The sequence below is a fragment of the Microtus oregoni genome, unplaced genomic scaffold, assembly GCF_018167655.1.
Source record: "Microtus oregoni isolate MIOR12 unplaced genomic scaffold, Mior012 000044F_ref0000062, whole genome shotgun sequence".
In the NCBI taxonomy this organism is placed as follows: domain Eukaryota; kingdom Metazoa; phylum Chordata; class Mammalia; order Rodentia; family Cricetidae; genus Microtus; species Microtus oregoni.
This window is the reverse complement of record NW_024543218.1, coordinates 19,405,705-19,423,892: the sequence shown is the minus strand read 5'-3', so window position 1 is coordinate 19,423,892 and position 18,188 is coordinate 19,405,705. Positions and strand designations below refer to the sequence as shown.

Genomic DNA, 18,188 nt, shown 5'->3' with positions numbered 1-18,188 from the left:
ACACATTGTGGCTGTTGCCGTGTGAGGGGCATTGTGTTTCTCTTGTCACTTCACTGCACCTTGCTTGCAGGCGAAAGTGATTTATTGAGAATTATAAATCGTATGACAAAGTAGGAACATCGGTAGGGCTGCTAGCAATCCTTCTTGGTCGGGTATTCTACCATACCTAAGTGCCAGGCCATTAGCAGAACCATTTGTAAGTGTGGGCACAGGCCTTCCCAGGAACCCAGCCAGTGTGGCAGAGGCACAGGCATCGGCTTCTCTCCCAAATCCTTACACAATGTTCTTGGCACTCTCTCTGCTTTGTCACCTTGAGTAACCATGCCAACGTCCCCTGTCCATCAACAAAACAAATAACGCACTTGAAAGTACAGGGCGGTAGATATCAAGGGATCTGTTCCTCTCTGCTGCCAATTCTTTGAAGATGAAATATGTTAATACGGTTTTAAGGCCTTGACAGTCTTCATTTTCTGTCTATTAGATCTCTGTTGGATGCAAAGTGTCTGAAAAGATTGCCCAGAATCAAATTCATGTGCAGTACTCCACTGACTTTGGTGTGAGCTGGAACTATCTGGTCCCTCAGTGCTTACCTGCCGATCCAAAATGTTCTGGGATCGTCTCACAGCCGTCTGTGTTCTTCCCGACGAAGGGCTGGAAAAGGATCACCTACCCACTTCCCGAAAGCTTAATGGGAAAGTAAGTTGAAAATTAAAATAAATCATGGCTACAAACATCCAGAAGGCAAACATGGGGACTGCTGTCTAGTCTCAAATTATATATCATTATGGGTAAAGTGCTGTCTTCTGCCCTAACTCTAGAGTCCCCGGTTGGTGGCTACCATGACAAACTTTCTTCTGCCCTAACTCTAGAGTCCCCGGTTGGTGGCTACCATGACAAACTTTCTTCTGCCCTAACTCTAGAATCCCTGATTGGTGATTATCATGATGAACATAATTCTGCCCTAACTCTAGAATCCCCAGTTGGTGGCTACCATGACAAACATTCTTCTGCCCTAACTCTAGAGTCCCTGGTTGGTGACTACCATGGTAAACATACTTCTGTAATCCTCAGACTTGAGGGTTTGGTCCTGTCATGTCCTCCTCTTTCCTAAACCCCAGGGCTGTCACGTAGGGACAGAACAAATGCTTTCCTTGGAGCCAGATGCAGAGACTCATCTTAACTACCTTACTGGCCTTGTAAACTGCAATCCAACATAAAGATGCTGCCCGAATCCTTGAGAGAGCAAGGAGCAAATCCCAACTCACGTTAGCTGCACACCTTCTAACTTCAGCCATGTGTGTCAGGTGGCTTCTGGGTCTTATCTTTCTCTTACCACGGAGCACTGTGTTCTGCACCCGCAGTGAGACACTATTAGCTGGATCAGTGGCGATCGTGGCCATTAAGCAGAGTTCTGGGAAGTCTGTAGATAATTTAGGGAGATTTCAAAGATTCCCATCCACTGTAAAATTAAGAAAAGAGGTGCATTTAGCAAAATGACAGGCGTGCTTCTACTAGATTAATCACAGAGCCTGGCTATGTAGAACGGCTTCTGCTGAAACATCATGATTTATGAGCAGGACTGAGCCTCTGAACAGAGCAGTGTGCATAGCCTGACCAGTCCTGTTGATAACATCATCTGTTTCCTGGACCGGATCAGACCCCAACCTACGGTAACTCACTTAAAAATGAAGTATCCTAGTGCTCTAGAGGCAGCTCAGCAGCCGACCCGAGTTTGGCTCCCAGCACCCACATTGAATGGCTCACAACCCTGTAGCTCCAAGATCAGAGGATCTGCTGCCCTCTTCTGGCCCCTGCTGATACTGCACACACGTGCACAAAGTCCACACACAAATGTGTGCAGATACACATAATGGAAATTAAAGCTCTTTTTAGAAACACATTTTATCTATATCAAAAAATGTAAAGATGAATAGACCCTAGGACTGGTTGGTTTGCATATTTAAGAATGGTTTTAAGGTTCATTGAAATGGCCAGGAGGTAAGGACTCTTTCTGCCAAATCTGATAGCCAGAGTGAGATCCCTGGGACTACACACCCACATCCTGGCATACACATACACAGATAAATATAATAACAATATTCTATGTGTTCCTAAATGATTTCAAGGACACCACTGTCTTGCTCTTCCTCCCTCTGCCAGTTGCACAGGTGCTGTTCTCAGCTTGAAGAGGGTCCCCTCTTGAATATAAGATGGCTGCCAGAAAACTGGACCAGAATGCTCCCTTACCTGTGTCCAGTGGGAGAGGGGGGGGGGTTGTTTTATCTTTCTCAGAGAACCAGAACAACCATCTCCTTGAATCCCATTGGTACAAATTAGCCCGTTCCTAAGTCACTTAGTGACTGGGAAATTATATTAAAATAATCATCCCTCAGTGAGTCATCCGGGACGAAATGCATGCTGGGGACTCCACAACGGATTCGTTTGTGCCTCCTATGCGCTCTCTCTCCTCTCTCTCTCGTTCTGTCTCCCTGTCTCTGTCTGTGTGTCTCTATGTGTGTGTATTATCATATACACACATTCTATATATAATTTACACAGTGTACAAACATAGCACTTGTTCAGATGAAGGACTTTTACTGTCATGTGACCCATGTACCCACCACATAAAAGGAGATGCAGAACATTTAAATCACCCTAGAAAGTTCTTTAATACACTTTATTATAATATGAGCTTAATTAGAGCTTTTTTTTTTTACCCAGAAGACATAGAAGAACAATGATGAAATTAAAAATCTCTGGGAAATTGTCTTTTATATCATCCTTTCAAAATTGTTTTCTAATTACTACAGTTACTTTGAGACTATTGATAATCTTCAAGGAATTGAGAAGTTAATGTTTCCTAAATGCCTGCAGGCTGCATGCTTGCTAACACCTTCACTCACCTTCTGTACAACTTCAGAAATGTAATTCATCGATTGCAATTCTCCCACAACCACTGGCGTTCAGTTCTTTTGTTCATCCAATCAATAAATGGGCCAATTAATTGAATAGATAATTCTCAAGAGAAGAAACACAAACACAATGCCAATAAATAAAGTTTTCAATAATCTTTGTCCTCAGGAAAATGTACATTAAGACTGCTTTGAGATTTCATGTCACCCCAGTCAAAATGGCATTGAGATAGCAAATGAAAATATGCAAGTTGGCTCCGTGGGTAAATGCTCTTGTCACCATGTCTGAAGGTCAGAAGTTCATCCTTGGAGCCCACATGCACAGTGTGACATACACAGAGATCAGATAGATGATAGACAGATGATGATGGTAGATAGATGATAGACAGATGATAGATAGATAGATGATAGATAGATAGATAGATAGATAGATAGATAGATGATTGATAGATGATTGATAGATGATTGATTGATAGATAGATAGATAGATGATTGATTGATAGATAGATAGATGATAGATAGATGATAGACAGATGATGATGGTAGATAGATAGATAGATAGATGATAGATAGATAGATGATAGATAGATAGATGATAGATAGATAGATAGATAGATAGATGATTGATAGATAGATAGATAGATAGATAGATAGATAGATAGATGATAGATTGATAGGTGATAGATAGTTAGGTGATAGATAGATAGACAGACAGATATATAGATAGTTGATAGACAGATAGATAATAGATAGTTGATAAATAGACAGACGGATAGATAATAGGTAGGTAGATAGATAATGGTAGATAGGTAGATAGATAGATAGATAGATAGATAGATAGATAAGCAAATTATACTGGAGGACTATGAAGTTATGAAGAACTCATATTCATTGTTGTTTTGAGTTTAAACTTTCATAGCCATAATAGAAATCAATATGCAAACTCCTCAAAACATTGAAAACTACCGTATCACCCAACTATATCACTCTAGGGAATATAATAAAAGGATGCTCCAACAACATACCACAGAGATCCTTGTAAATCCTTGTTTATAGATGCCTTGTTCATAATAATAACCAAGAAAGATAGGGTACAGGACTGGAGATATATAGCTCAACAGTTGAGAATACTGGGTGCTCTTCCAGAGAACCCGGGTTCAGTTCCCAGAACTCACTGGATCTCCAGGGCCCTCTTCTGGCCTCTACAAGTATTACATACGTGTGTTAGTGCACAGACATATGTGCATGCAGAACACCTATAAATATAAAATGATGAATAGATGTTTCAGGGTGGTACAGACGGATGATGAAATTTTATGCAGCTACTAAGAGAAATTAAATCATGACATTTTCAGGAAATGATGCAACTGGAAATCATTATGATAAGCAGAATAAACCAAACATTGCAGGTTTTCTATCACCTGCAGAACCTCGATTTAAAACTTTGGCGTCTGCACTGTGGGGAAGGGTCACAAGCTAGAAAGGAGATCATGGAGGAGGCTTCCAAGGAAAGTATGGACAGTTGAAGGTAGTGGAATACATATAACAAATTAGAAGTTGGAAATCACTAGAAGAAGAAACGGAAGTAGCCAGAGGAGGGAAAGAGCTTGAGGGAGGACAGCTAGGGAGGAAGGTGAACGAGCACAAAGCACAGCGGTGTATTGGTATGACGGTGCCGTGATGAGATGCATTACTTTGTATACAAACCCTAAAATTCAACTTTAGAAACAAGAAAAAGGAATCTGGCTTATATTTATAGGTGAAACTGTAAAATAATCTTTTGCTTAAAAGCCCCCACTGGTTTTCATTTGTTTCACAAGTTTCTGCAGAATTGAGTTGAAAGCGGCACACGGTTCCATTACTGGAAATTGGAAGTGGTCGGGAAACATCTTTATTACTTCATTCCATCCATGGAGAATACCTTAAGTGTTTCCATCTCATAAGCACGGAGGACAGCTCATGTGTGCAGGAAAATAGCTCTGAGTAATGTTAACTTTTGTTTTTCTTTCCTTTGCTTTGGCCAACAGTCCCGTGAGGTTTCGGTTCTACCAAAAGTACTCAGACGTGCAGTGGGCCATCGACAATTTCTACCTTGGCCCTGGCTGCTTGGACAACTGCCGAGGCCACGGAGACTGCCTGAAGGAACAGTGCATCTGTGACCCAGGGTACTCGGGGCCAAACTGCTACTTAACTCACACGCTGAAGGTACTGTCGAACCCTTCGCTCGCAGGCTGTCCTGCGGCCGGTTTTCATACGTGAGGCCAGTAATCTGTAGCCAGCATGTCCGTCCCCGTTTGTCTGTCTCTGCCCTTCCCCTCCGCCCCCCCCCCCTCACCTGTCTGTCTCACTGTGTAGCCCTGACTGGCCCAAACTAGCTGTGTACACCAGGCTGGCCTCAAACTCATAGAGATCCACCTCACTTTGTTTCTCGAGTGCTCGAATTAAAGGCATGCGCCGCTATGCCCAGCTTTCTTCTTTAAAAGCAAAACACTGTTTAAAGTCAGTATTTAGCCTTTTTAAAGATCCTCCGTTTTAACGGATACAAGGTGTTGTTGTTATTCTTATCAAATGAAGCAAATATTTACAGGTAGCCCCACAGACCAAATTTTCAAGCATGCTTAAACAGTGCTAAAACGTTTACCCAGGAAACTTACGGTCTAATTAATCCATTAACTACTCAAAGGTGGCTGCGTGTTAGCCGCGTCATCATTTTTGACACGTTAGCTATTATATTCAGTATATTTAATATGTAAAGTTAATGCGGTTTCTGAACACAGTTGCCATAGAACATAGGGCACATGCATCATTGCAATAACAGATGCCTCGGCTAAAACAGTGCAACGGCCAGGCATAGTCACCCCCACCTTGATCCTGACTCCCAGCCTGAATTATCGTAGGAGACCCTCCCTCAAAAATGTTCATGTAATTAAAACCTAGTAAATAGTGAAAAGAAAATTTGAGGACATTGCTCATTTATATCTAAAGGGGAAAAAAAACCCTAAGACTTCATGTGAACATTCAAATTTCATTAGTGTCTCTCGGATAAGAGATCACACTGAAGTCCAGTTCGGTCCTCTAACGAGAGCATGTGAGGTTAACTGCATTTCTGGCTCGTGTTCTTGCACGTGAACAATCATTTATAAAAAACACTGCTCATTTCCCCACCACTAGGGAAGCAAAGTGAGGCCGGCTTATGTTTGCACGCCTTTAATTATAGGGCTGATTGTTGCGGGTTTGAGCAAATGAGACTTTATTTAAACATTTAACTGCAGAAGACAGAATCCTCCTAAAGAACGAGAGAAATGTAGACAGAGACGCATATAGAGATTGCTTTTACTGCAGTTGTCGCTCTAGGTTCCCTAATCATAAGATAAAATTATGTTGATATTTATTATATTTACTCTTTGGATAAAATAAAATCTCAGGGCTTAAAGGTCAGTGAATAAGAAACAGTATTTATGTGTTTGGTTTTAGGTATTATGTTTCCAGGATAGCTGGATGTCTCTGAACAGGAAAGGATTGTCTCACGATTTTAGCTATTATTTTAGTTACTCTGATTCTGCACTTACATTATATTAAAAAGATAAAGACACATTGGCTTTGAATCTACATTTTAATGTCTGTTCGAATAAAAGTTTGCATTTCATAGTTAAAAAAATAACTCTGATTATTAAATTTTATTTAATCGGTTTAAATTATCTTCAATAAATGATAGAAAGAAAACTATGAACATAACCTATTGACTTTCAAACATATCTTTGTGAGCCACCATGTGGTTGCTGGGAATTGAACTCAGGACCTTTGGAAGAGCAGTCAGTGCTCCTAACCTCTGAGCCATCTCTCCAGCCTTTGAAAAAAACCCTGAAATCGGTTCTATTATTCTTAGTCCAAGCAAGTGGATTAGATAAAGTACCATCGTTTCTGAAATTGTTCTAACCACGCTCTATGGAACTCCGCAGACTTTCCTGAAGGAGCGCTTTGACAGTGAGGAAATCAAGCCAGACCTCTGGATGTCCTTAGAAGGCGGAAGCACCTGCACGGAGTGTGGGATTCTCGCCGAGAACACCGCGCTCTATTTTGGGGGCTCCACCGTGAGACAGGCTATCACTCAGGACTTAGATCTCAGAGGTGCAAAGTAAGTCACACTCTCACACGTCTATCCCCGCTTTGCAAACTCACGCCAGACAGAGTGCTGAACACGTGTGGATGCGATTACTCGGTCCCCGAGCGGCCTCTGCGCTCTGGTCCACCGTTCTGACGGAAAGTGTATGCTTTCGCTTAGGTTCCTGCAGTACTGGGGACGCATCGGCAGCGAGAACAACATGACCTCTTGCCATCGGCCCGTCTGCCGGAAGGAAGGAGTACTGCTGGATTACTCCAAGGATGGAGGTCTGTTTCAGAGCGCATGCCCACTCTCCACCCCGCGCCCCTCAGAAACGTGTCTGCCGAGCTTTGCTGGCGGTCATGGTCATGAAGACCTCAAAAGCAATGCAGCATGTCCTGCTCGTGTTGCGTGTCCTATTCAGGGACTGCTTTTAGGCAAAAGCTGCCCTTCCACAAGGGGTTGAGAAAGAGAGAGCCCATTAAAAAACAAAAGGGTCTTAATAGTATTTGTTTTTGTTTATTCTTGGAAATACTTGTATATGGTGTATCTTTACAGTATCCACAAACCACCACTCCCCCTCCAGCTCCCCCCTACCCCTCTCCCACCCCGCCTAGATACTCTAACATATCTCTTCCCAGGTAAACCCATGTCTTCTTTTAAAACAGATGTTTTGTAAGAGAACTAAAAAAACAAATTTTGAATGATGCTCTGAATGAAATAGGATTTCAAAGGAATCCTAGGCCCAGCAAAGTGGTATACGCCTTTAATCCCAGCACTCGGGAGGTAGAGGCAGGCAGATCTCTGTGAGTTCGAGGCCAGCCTGGTCTTGTAGGACAGCCAGCATTACACAGTGAGACCCTGTCTGAGAAACAAAATTCTAAAATCCTTTTGTGTCGATGATAACATAAATACCATAGGGATAAAAGAAAACTTCCCCAAAGATAAGATCCTGAATTGACAAACCATGTTAGGAAAATTCTGTTGTATCATGTTGAAGGAACTATCAGGCCGTCGATACCATGGAATAGTAGTAGGAAACAGTTGCTTTAAGGGCTGGATAGATGGACTCGGGGCTCTGTGAGGGCCAAGGTCTGAGTCCCAGCCCCGACACAGTGGCCCACAATCATCTGTAGCCAGTTTCAGGGGATCCAACAGTCTCTTCTGGCTTCCGTGGGCGTCAGGCACTCACGTGGCCCACATTCCTACGTACAAGCAAGCGAAACATCCACACACAAAAAATCAAAATAAATAAGTCTTTAAAAGTAAAGCAACTTACCAACATTATTGATATAAAAACAATTCCAACTAAAAGCAGTTTAAAATCATTTTTTTTTTTCAGAAGAAACTATGTTTCAGCAGCCGGATATCAGCTGTCTCAGCCCCATCACCTGCTTTAAACATTTTTCCCGCCGTCCTATCAAGAAGGCCAATTTCTTATCAGTCCAAATAATTGCAATTTTATCGAATTTTAATAGCTGTATTTTTAAAACTAGAAGTTACTATCTAGAAACATGAATATATCCTTTTTTAAGAAACAATGCCTCTTAAGAATCTAGAGCTGAATTGTGAAGATAGATGATATTATTTTAGTTCAATATGTTTACTTTGATAAAGTATGTCTAAATACCCTCCCAATATAATCAGTTTGTATTGAAGCTATTACCAGGTCCAGTTTTCTCTGCCTGGATAAAGATTTCTGTGGGAAACGTTTAGAACTTGCGATATGACGCTGGTTTGTGGGTTGTTTCCAGACGTTACTGCACTGACAATTTTTGTCTTTATAGGAATTACATGGACTTTGCTCCATGAGATGGATTTCCAGAAATACATCTCTGTGAGGCACGACTACATCCTCCTCCCCGAGGACGCCCTCACCAACACAACTCGGCTTCGCTGGTGGCAGCCTTTTGTGATCAGCAACGGGATTGTGGTTTCCGGGGTGGAGCGCGCGCAGTGGGCGCTGGACAACATTCTGATCGGCGGGGCCGAGATCAATCCAAGTCAACTGGTGGACACCTTCGATGATGGTAAGAAGAACGCCCCGCCCAGCATCCTCTGCGCCAGCTGTCTGTACAGATGTTGGATGGGTCCAGAGTGAGCACGGGAGCGCAGGCAGGATCTGGTACCTGCCGCTCCACCTGTATTTGCTCTTGTCAGGCCCTGCAGTTTATAAAATGTCAGCCATGCGCAGAACTGTCAGTTCAGAATGTAATGACTATTGCTAAGCACAAAATGTTTTTATATAGTTTGGAATTGCAATACCCTGGATATTTTTGCTCTTTTAGTCATTTCTGTACCGTAGAACACATACTGCAGATGGTAGTTTTCAAGCATCTGTGCTGGCCTGCCCTTGGGGTCCTGACAGGTTATGTCCTCAGCTGCAGTCACTAAGGGCACCTCCTGTGAACGCTCACTACGTTCTCTTTTAAAGGGGCCCTGCCCACCTCCCATCTCTCTTTTAATCTCTCTGTCTGTCTGTCTGTTCCTTTCTCTCTCTGCTTCTCTGCCTGTCTCTATCTTCTCTCTCTCTCTCTCTCTCTCTCTCTCTCCTCTCCTCTCCTCTCCTCCTCTCCTCCCCTCTCCTCTCCTCTTTTCCTCTGGTGCTCCTGTTCCCAGAGGCCAGTCTCCCCTCTCCCCTTCCCTCCTTTATGTTTCCTTTCCCCTAATAAAAACTCCTCCATGTGAACTCTGTTGCACGATGTCTGTCTGTCTCTCTCTCTCTCTCTCTTTCTCTCTCTCTCGTCACTTTTTTTTTAAATTATAACAGCAGATGCCCAGGAGGAAGTAGAACATCTACCCAGAAAAACAATTACCATTTTATAGCAAAATGGCTAACAGCCTTCAGTAGCTTTGCTCTGACCTCGACTCCCACCTAGAATTTATATATTAAGGCAGTTAGATAAAATAATCACCCTCAATATTAAACGCAAAAGTAATTTAACATTAAGCATCTTAGCTGGAGAAAAATAACATACAGCATTGTTTCCCACTTCTTTAACAGAAGGATCTTCCCACGAAGAAAACTGGAGTTTTTACCCTAACGCAGTCAGGACAGCAGGATTCTGTGGCAACCCGTCCTTCCACCTCTACTGGCCCAACAAAAAGAAGGACAAGACCCACAATGCTCTCTCCTCCCGCGAGCTCATCATACAGCCGGGATACATGATGCAATTTAAAGTAAGGGGAAATGATACAGAAAACAGCAGCTCCTATGTGGGCTGTGGGAGAGGGATTTGTTCTGACAACTGCAGATGATTGATTTCAGCCATTAAAAGACACTCTAACTGCGATAACATTTTACAAAGGCCTTTCTTCAAGTACGGTTATTTGGGTGTAGATAAAAATCTGTGGTGTTAAGATATAGCAAGAAATATAGCTGTGTTGTAGCTCGTACATTCATCTGCCAAAGTGAAGAGCTTAAATAGACCCCTGGAGCCCTCTGTGGCTCTCCCGTCACCCCCTGCTCCTCTTCCCTGCTACCTTGTTAAACCATTTGCCTCTCCAGCTATTCTTTTTCAGTTTATTTTTTTATATTTCTTTGTCTCCAATTTCACAAACCTGTACATTAGCCCAGTTGCCACTCCCAAAGCCTCAAAGAACTAGAGAATTTTTTTTTAGTATTTTATACTGCATAGGCTAGAAAGGAAGATATTGGAGAGCAATTAGTAAACATGAGGACAATAAAGCCAGGGTAATTGTTCCTCTCTCTCTCTCTCTCTCTCTCTCTCTCTCTCTGATATCAAACACACTTTTTAAAGGTATTACAGAAATGCATTTAGTTATTATATTATTTTACAAACATCAGTTATTCTAAATGACCTTGTTTTAAAAGATGGATTTGCGACCTTCTTAGCAGAAATTAAATCTGCTTACTTTTGGCTCTGCGTTGGACTCCCCTTAGAGATGAGCCAGCTCTCCCAATGCTTCCACACCCTAAGAAAATGTTCTTGTGACGCAAAGGATCACATCTCAAGGTCATCTCTTGTGTCATTCCCCACCAGCTTCCAAGCCAAAGTTCTCCTCTCCTGGTCCCTCTCTGGTCAACTCTGTGTCCTCCTTGGATGGTTCTGGGAACTCAGAGATGAAGGGCTCTGTGATTTTCTTTCTTTAAACAAATCCATTTATTTAAAATAAAAGGGGAATGGATAGGTGGTTCAGCAGTTAGGAACGCTTGCTGCTCTTCTCAGAGCCCTAAATGTCGTTCCCAACACCCACGTCAGGCAGCTCGCATCCCCTGCAACTCCAGCTCCAGGGGATCCGATCTCTGGCTTCCACAGGCACCTGCAAACACGTGCATATGCTCCCCATCCCATACACACACATACAAATACAATAATTTTTTAATGAAAGTGAATCTGTCCCCTGAAATTTAGGTTACCATGGACTCTGCCTACCCGAGTCTGTCACCTCCGCCGCCCTCCAAGACTGTCCTCACCCTCTGCATCTGAGGAGAAGCTCTCTCCATCTCCTTCCCTCCGCCTCCAAGATCAGCATTTCTCGGTGCAGGGGAGTCCTGCTCTCCCCTGCCTTTGATCACTAAGGATTTCACACCATCTTCTGGCTTAGAACTTGTGACTAGAAACCCAAGTCTCAAATCTGGATCTCTAACCTTGGCTGGCTCACTAACAACTCGGTTTTATGTTTGCATTTTAAGTGATGTTATTCATCTACTTATCTCCTGTGTCTGTGTATGGCATGTGTGTGCTATGGTGGAACATGAGGGCTGGCTTGTTTGTTGTGGTTTTTGTCCCGCCCAGTTTTCCACAGCTGTTTAGCCCCAAAGAAAATCACACATAGGTCTCCATAAATTATAAGCTGATTGGCCCATTAGCTCTAGCCTCTCACTGACTAACTCTCACATCTTGATTAACCCATTTTTCGATCAATGTTAGCCATGTGGCTCAGTACCTTTTTTCAGTGGGGCAGATCACATCCTGCTGCTTTGGTGGTCTGGGCAGGAGTGGGAGGAATAAACTTCCTCCTTCCCAGAATTCTCCTGTTCTCATTACATCGTTTCTACTTCCTTTTTGGTTTTCCCGCCTATACTTCCTGCCTGGCCAATCAGCATTTATTTAAAACATGATTGGCAGAATATAGACAATTCTCCTACACCACTATGGTGCCCATGTGGAGGCCAAAAGACAATGTGAAAGAATCAGTTCTCTCCCCCACCATGTGGACCCAGGGATCAAACTCAGGTCACTAGGCTTAGCTCCAGATCCCTTTATCTCCTGAGCTGTATCACCGGTAGTCTCTACCATTTCCGACTCACACATGAGCACTTCGATTACGTCTGTGTCACGGCCAAGTCACCATCTCTACTCTGACACTGCCCCCTCTTTCCGATTTCCCCTTCTCTGTTGACGACACCACCGTACGCCACTAAATAGCTTTAATGTCCTAAATTGTCTTAATTTTCACTCTGCACGTAGCGTCCATCACTTCCTGTGCCGTCTAATCCCCGAGTTCCTCTCCCACCCCGACGGGTCTTCTCTGCACTGTTACATCCGTTCGTATCCGCCAAGTTCCCAACTGACCCCCGTCTCTCTCCATCCCAACTTTGATGTCGGAGTCAGATTAGCTTTGTGTAGCAGAGTTCTTGGTCCATCGTTCTGCTCCTCAAACCTTCAGTGGCTCCCTGTTCTTAGAAAGTGAAGACCAAACACTTGTTTATCTGAGTCGATCTCGGCTCGGCACTCCAGCATTGTCCCCAGGATTTCATCCCCTTCGTACTTGCATCCGGTCTTGTTCCTAGAGCTCTGGATTCCAACTAAACGGGATTTCTGCCACCTCTACCCTCAGATGCGCTCCGTCCTTCGGGGTCAGCTCGCAAGCACCTAACGGATGGATTATCTTCCAATCCATCCAACCAACTGTGTTTTATGTGTGTGTCTTTTCGATTCCTGCTGCTATTACTGGACTACGTGTCTTATTCTAACCGTGAATTGTAATTGTCTGATTTATGAGTATTAGGCCTGAAATGTTAGCACTAACTTCCCTGATACCAGTAGTTAAAAAAAGGACTTGTTGATTAAATCATCTATCAGAACTTATAATTGAGTCGCCAAATTTTTTAGCATTCATGCATTATTAGTGACTCCACCCTTTAATTGCTGATAATACCGAAAAGGAGAAACAGCAATAAGAATGGCTATTAAAGCTATTAAAGTAATTAAATTTGTTATTTTTCACTCCCAAATGACAACTTAACAGCAGCATCTAAGAAGTTAAGATGTCAGTGGGCATGTTTTGCATTAGACTTTTTCAATTTCTTTCCATAAATTCTCCTCATAATATCTTTAGCCAATTCAGCTTATCTAAATTTATGTGATATGATATATTAGTTAAATTAGTAGAGCTAATACCTTAAAATCCTTAATTCTCGGTTTCTGTGAAAGCTGCATGTCTTTTCAGCTCTAAGAGTGAATTCTTCATGCACCGTCAGGCTGCTTGTGAAACCTTCTCTGAATATTTGATTGCCCATTAGAGCCCCGAGGCTGAGAAATAGGATTTCTGATTAGTCACATTGGATATCACTTAGTCTAGCTTGTATATTGATTGCTTCTGTTTGTTTTAGATTGTGGTGGGTTGTGAAGCCTCCTCGTGCGGTGACCTTCACTCTGTAATGCTGGAATACACTAAGGATGCAAGGTCCGTGAAACCATTTTACCTTTCTTCCAGACTTGAAAACATAATTTAAACACATGCCTAATGTTAAGGTAGCGACTTGCGAAGAAGCAATTTGCGTATTGAAAGTGGATTGGAAGCAGTTTTAAGTATTAAAAGCCTTCAGGAGATTAGGGTTCCTGTAATCCCAGGACTAGGTAAACTGAGGCACCCTGGCAACCTAGGGAAGCCCTGTCAGCTCCTGTGTATGTTCATATAACTTTCATATGCCTATATGTCTTCATTTTTTTCAAACTAAAGAAAAAAATCAGTTTTCACACTGGGCCACTGCTAAGAAACATTATATTTAAAAATAAGTAAGACATTAAGTTTGTTCTGGTAGAACTATGCTGGTCAGTTGCTCATTTTCACCCAACCTTCAGAAAACTTTTAATAAGTCGATGATCTGCATGAGCTGCTCCTGAAGTCTTGACTCCTTACACAGGCACATGGTGCATGGAGCCTGACTCCTGACACACCCACATGATGGTGCATGGAGCCTGACTCCTGACACACCCACTTGGTGCATGGAGCCTGAGTCCTGACACACCCACTTGGTGCATGGAGCCTGAGTCCTGACACACCCGCATGGTGCATGGAGCCTGACTCCTGACACACCCACATGGTGCATGGAGCCTGACTCCTGACACACCTGCATGGTGCATGGAGCCTGACTCCTGACACACCCGCATGGTGCATGGAGCCTGACTCCTGACACACCTGCAGCGGTGCATGGAGCCTGACTCCTGACACACCCGCATGGTGCATGGAGCCTGACTCCTGACACACCCACATGGTGCATGGAGCCTGAGTCCTGACACACCTGCAGCGGTGCATGGAGCCTGACTCCTGACACACCCGCAGTAGTGCATGGAGCCTGACTCCTGTCACACCTGCAGTGGAACATGGAGCCTGACATGGGACTTTGAAAACTTAATTATATTATCTTGTCAGCTGGTTCTAAATATATTCTAGTGTATAAGAATTCATTCTTGTACATGTTATCATTTTTTCTGTGAAAACATTGTTTCTGTGAATACACTAATGTAGTTTTAAAGAGTAACACGCATCTAATGAGAAGGTATTTCATTATTTTTGTTTTATTTATGCTATGAGAATTTCATACACACACACACACACATATATATAAGGTATTTTTATCATATCTACCCACTCTCCCCCTCCCAACTGAGTGTTCTTCCCAAGATGACATCAGTTCCCAGATGTCAGAGGCTCACAACTGTCTGTAGTTTCAGACCCAGGGGCTCTGATTGCCTCTTCCAGCCTCTGCAGGAACTACAAACCTGTAGTGCAGACGCATTCATGCAGGCAAACATTCATACACATAGAACTTAAAGAAATCTTTTTAAAACAAAGAAATTCACATGAAGAGTATTTAATATCAGCCTGACATTGCCTGGCATGTTGATCACATGTATTTTAATCCCAGCCTGGCATTGCCTGGCATGTTGATCACATATATTTTAATCCCAGCCTGGCATTACCTGGCATGTTGATCACATGTATTTTAATCCCAGCCTGACATTGCCTGGCATGTTGATCACATGTGTTTTAATCCCAGCCTGGCATTCCCTGGCGTGTTGCTCACATGTGTTTTAATCCCAGCCTGGCATTCCCTGGCGTGTTGCTCATGTGTGTTTCTGATTTTGATTGCTACAGCTCTGAATCCTGGCAGCTCGTGCAGACACAGTGCCTGCCCTCCTCCTCCAACAGCATTGGCTGCTCCCCGTTCCAGTTCCACGAAGCCACCATTTACAACGCTGTCAACAGCTCAAGCTGGAAAAGGATCACCATCCAGCTTCCAGACCACGTCTCCTCAAGGTGGGTTGTCTGCCAAGTGTCAGCCTAGTGGGACTCCGGCAGCCTCTACAGCGGTGTTTTCAGCCTCCCTGACACTGCAGCCCTTTAAATCAGTTCCTCTTGTTGTGGGGACCCCAACCATAAAATTACTTCTGTTGCCACTTCGTAACTGTAAATTGCTACTTTTATGAACTGTAATGTAAATATCTACCTTTTCCCATAGTCCTGGAAACCTCCAAAGGGGTTGTGACCCAAAGGTTGAGAACCACTGCTCAACAGTCATACAGAAAGATGGGACAACTTGAAGACCCTTTCATCTTCTTGCCATTCTGTGTCCCAAGAGGGAAAAAGAAAAGGAATATATTTGGAAATTATTCACAGAGCTCAGATTTCCTTTTAACAACGTATCATATACATGCAACAGTTGCTCACATATCCTGAATGGTAGATCCTACACAGACGCTAGAATTGGGGCCAGTTCTGCTCTAGTGTTCTGGTCCCCTAAAGGCTGTGCTGATCATACAGACATGCATGCCTCCTGGTTGCCAGGTTACAGAAAGCTGAAGATAACAAGGACAACATGTGAGATTGCCAGAAGCAGCGTTTATCTCACTGAAAGATTTGGAAAATGATACGTTGTGTATGTGTGTGTGTGTATGTGTGTGTGTGTGTGTGTGTGTGTGTGTGTGTGTGTAAATTCTCATATAAATTCAATAGAAGGAACAACCCTTGAGACTGACCGCTGACTTCCATCGTATGCAAGTATATATTGCATATAAGCACATGCATGCATTTGTACCTACTTAGACATGCACATGCATGCACATAGGCAAAAGAAGAGAAAGCCTTAGAGAAGATACAGCTTTCAGAAAGACGCATGAGGACACATACCCCATCTGGAGGATGAGTCAACTGTTGCTTTTGGGGTGCTTTGGGTAGAAATTTGAGCTCTTTCCTCAGATCGCCGTTCCCACAGGCAGAGGCTGGACAAGACAGGCAGAGGAATGGCTGCTGACTCCCTTTGTTTTCCTTGGGTCTCTCAGTGCCACACAGTTCCGCTGGATCCAGAAAGGGGAAGAAACTGAGAAGCAAAGCTGGGCCATCGACCACGTCTACATTGGAGAAGCCTGTCCCAAGCTGTGCAGCGGGCATGGCTACTGCACCACCGGTGCTGTCTGCATCTGCGACGAGAGCTTCCAAGGTCTGCACCCTGCGCTGCTCCTGAAGCAGGCGCTGGGCTCCCTGTCTCACATACACAGGAAGTACACAGTGCTGGGCTCCCTGTCTCACATACACAGGGAGTACACAGTGCTGGGCTCCCTGTCTCACATACACAGGGAGTACACAGTGCTGGGCTCCCTGTCTCACATACACAGGGAGTACACTAGGAAATGGATGGAAAAGTCAGGCTTAGCGGTGTGAGGCTGACAACCTTTGACCACTGAGTTACCATCTTTAGAATGAATTCTCGTACAGACTTGAGATCTGTTCCTGAAAGCATTTTGAAATTCTTCTTAGCTGGTCTACAAAACACTGGCTCTCGTTACAATATTTACACATATGGTCCTCTTCCCCCACAAAGTTCCCCTTCTGCTTCCTGAAACCCAGTTTGAAAAGTAGACTGAGGAGTTGGGAGGAGAGCTTAGGCAGAAAAACGCTTGGTTTGCATGCTCAAGGGCCTGAGTTCAGTCCCCAGAACTCATATAAAAATGGCAGCCATGGTGTTACACACTTGTAAGCACTGGGGACAGAGACCAGCCATGGTGTTACACACTTGTATTGTAAGCACTGGGGACAGAGACCAGCCATGGTATTACACACTTGTATTGTAAGCTCTGGGGACAGAGACCAGCCATGGTGTTACATACTTGTAAGCTCTGGGGACAGAGACCAGCCATGGCATTACACACTTGTATTGTAAGCTCTGGGGACAGAGACCAGCCATGGTGTTACACACTTGTATTGTAAGCTCTGGGGACAGAGACCAGCCATGGCGTTACACACTTGTATTGTAAGCTCTGGGGACAGAGACAGAAGGTTCCTTGGGGCCGAGTTGGCTGCTAGTCTAGACTAATCGATGAGCCCCGTTCAAAGGAGGTGGATGACATTCCTGATGATGACATCTAAGGTTGTCTCCTGGCCACTGCATACATGCATACACGTGCATGCACACTCTTGCACCTGCATATACAAATATACTGAGAGTTGCCTCACATGCATGCATTAAATAAACGACTGAAATCAACTTGATAAATTCTGTGCATGATGATTATGTTTGTAAGTCAGTGAGTCAGGATGCATCCACTCAAGACATCCCTATCCCTCACACTAGTTTCCTTTCCCAGCTATACCCCAACACTCAGTTCCCAGCCTTGTCTTGACGTCAGTGTCTGTTAGACTCCACGTTTTGTAGCTGGTGACCTGAGTTCTCTGCTTCTCGGGTCACATCGCCACCTAGAGGAGGAAAAACCTCATCAAACAACCAGAGTAATTTCTACCTCTTGGCCTTCTAGAAGCTGAGTGTATTTGAGTTAGCGTGTCTCTCAGCTTCTCACATGGTAGGAAAATGCCTGCCGGTCCCGCTTTCCCTTCATCTAAAGTTTTCCAGTTCCAACCTATGTCGCTGAATGCTTACTGTGTCTTCGTAGCTTAACAATTGCCGTTTAGCAGAGCTAAGAACTCTT

At 43.7% G+C, this 18,188-nt stretch overlaps 1 protein-coding gene across 1 annotated transcript in view; it reads left to right on the top strand.

Moving 5' to 3' along the window:
- Window positions 1-18,188, top strand: part of LOC121434713 (reelin-like) — a 447,768-nt gene that overhangs the window by 415,383 nt on the left and 14,197 nt on the right. The window contains exons 52-60 of the mRNA XM_041633615.1: window positions 482-696; window positions 4,940-5,117; window positions 6,872-7,047; window positions 7,195-7,301; window positions 8,802-9,044; window positions 10,019-10,194; window positions 13,595-13,668; window positions 15,364-15,525; window positions 16,548-16,705. Of these exons, the coding sequence (XP_041489549.1) occupies window positions 482-696; window positions 4,940-5,117; window positions 6,872-7,047; window positions 7,195-7,301; window positions 8,802-9,044; window positions 10,019-10,194; window positions 13,595-13,668; window positions 15,364-15,525; window positions 16,548-16,705 (1,489 nt within the window). The remainder of the gene's footprint in view (window positions 1-481; window positions 697-4,939; window positions 5,118-6,871; window positions 7,048-7,194; window positions 7,302-8,801; window positions 9,045-10,018; window positions 10,195-13,594; window positions 13,669-15,363; window positions 15,526-16,547; window positions 16,706-18,188) is intronic.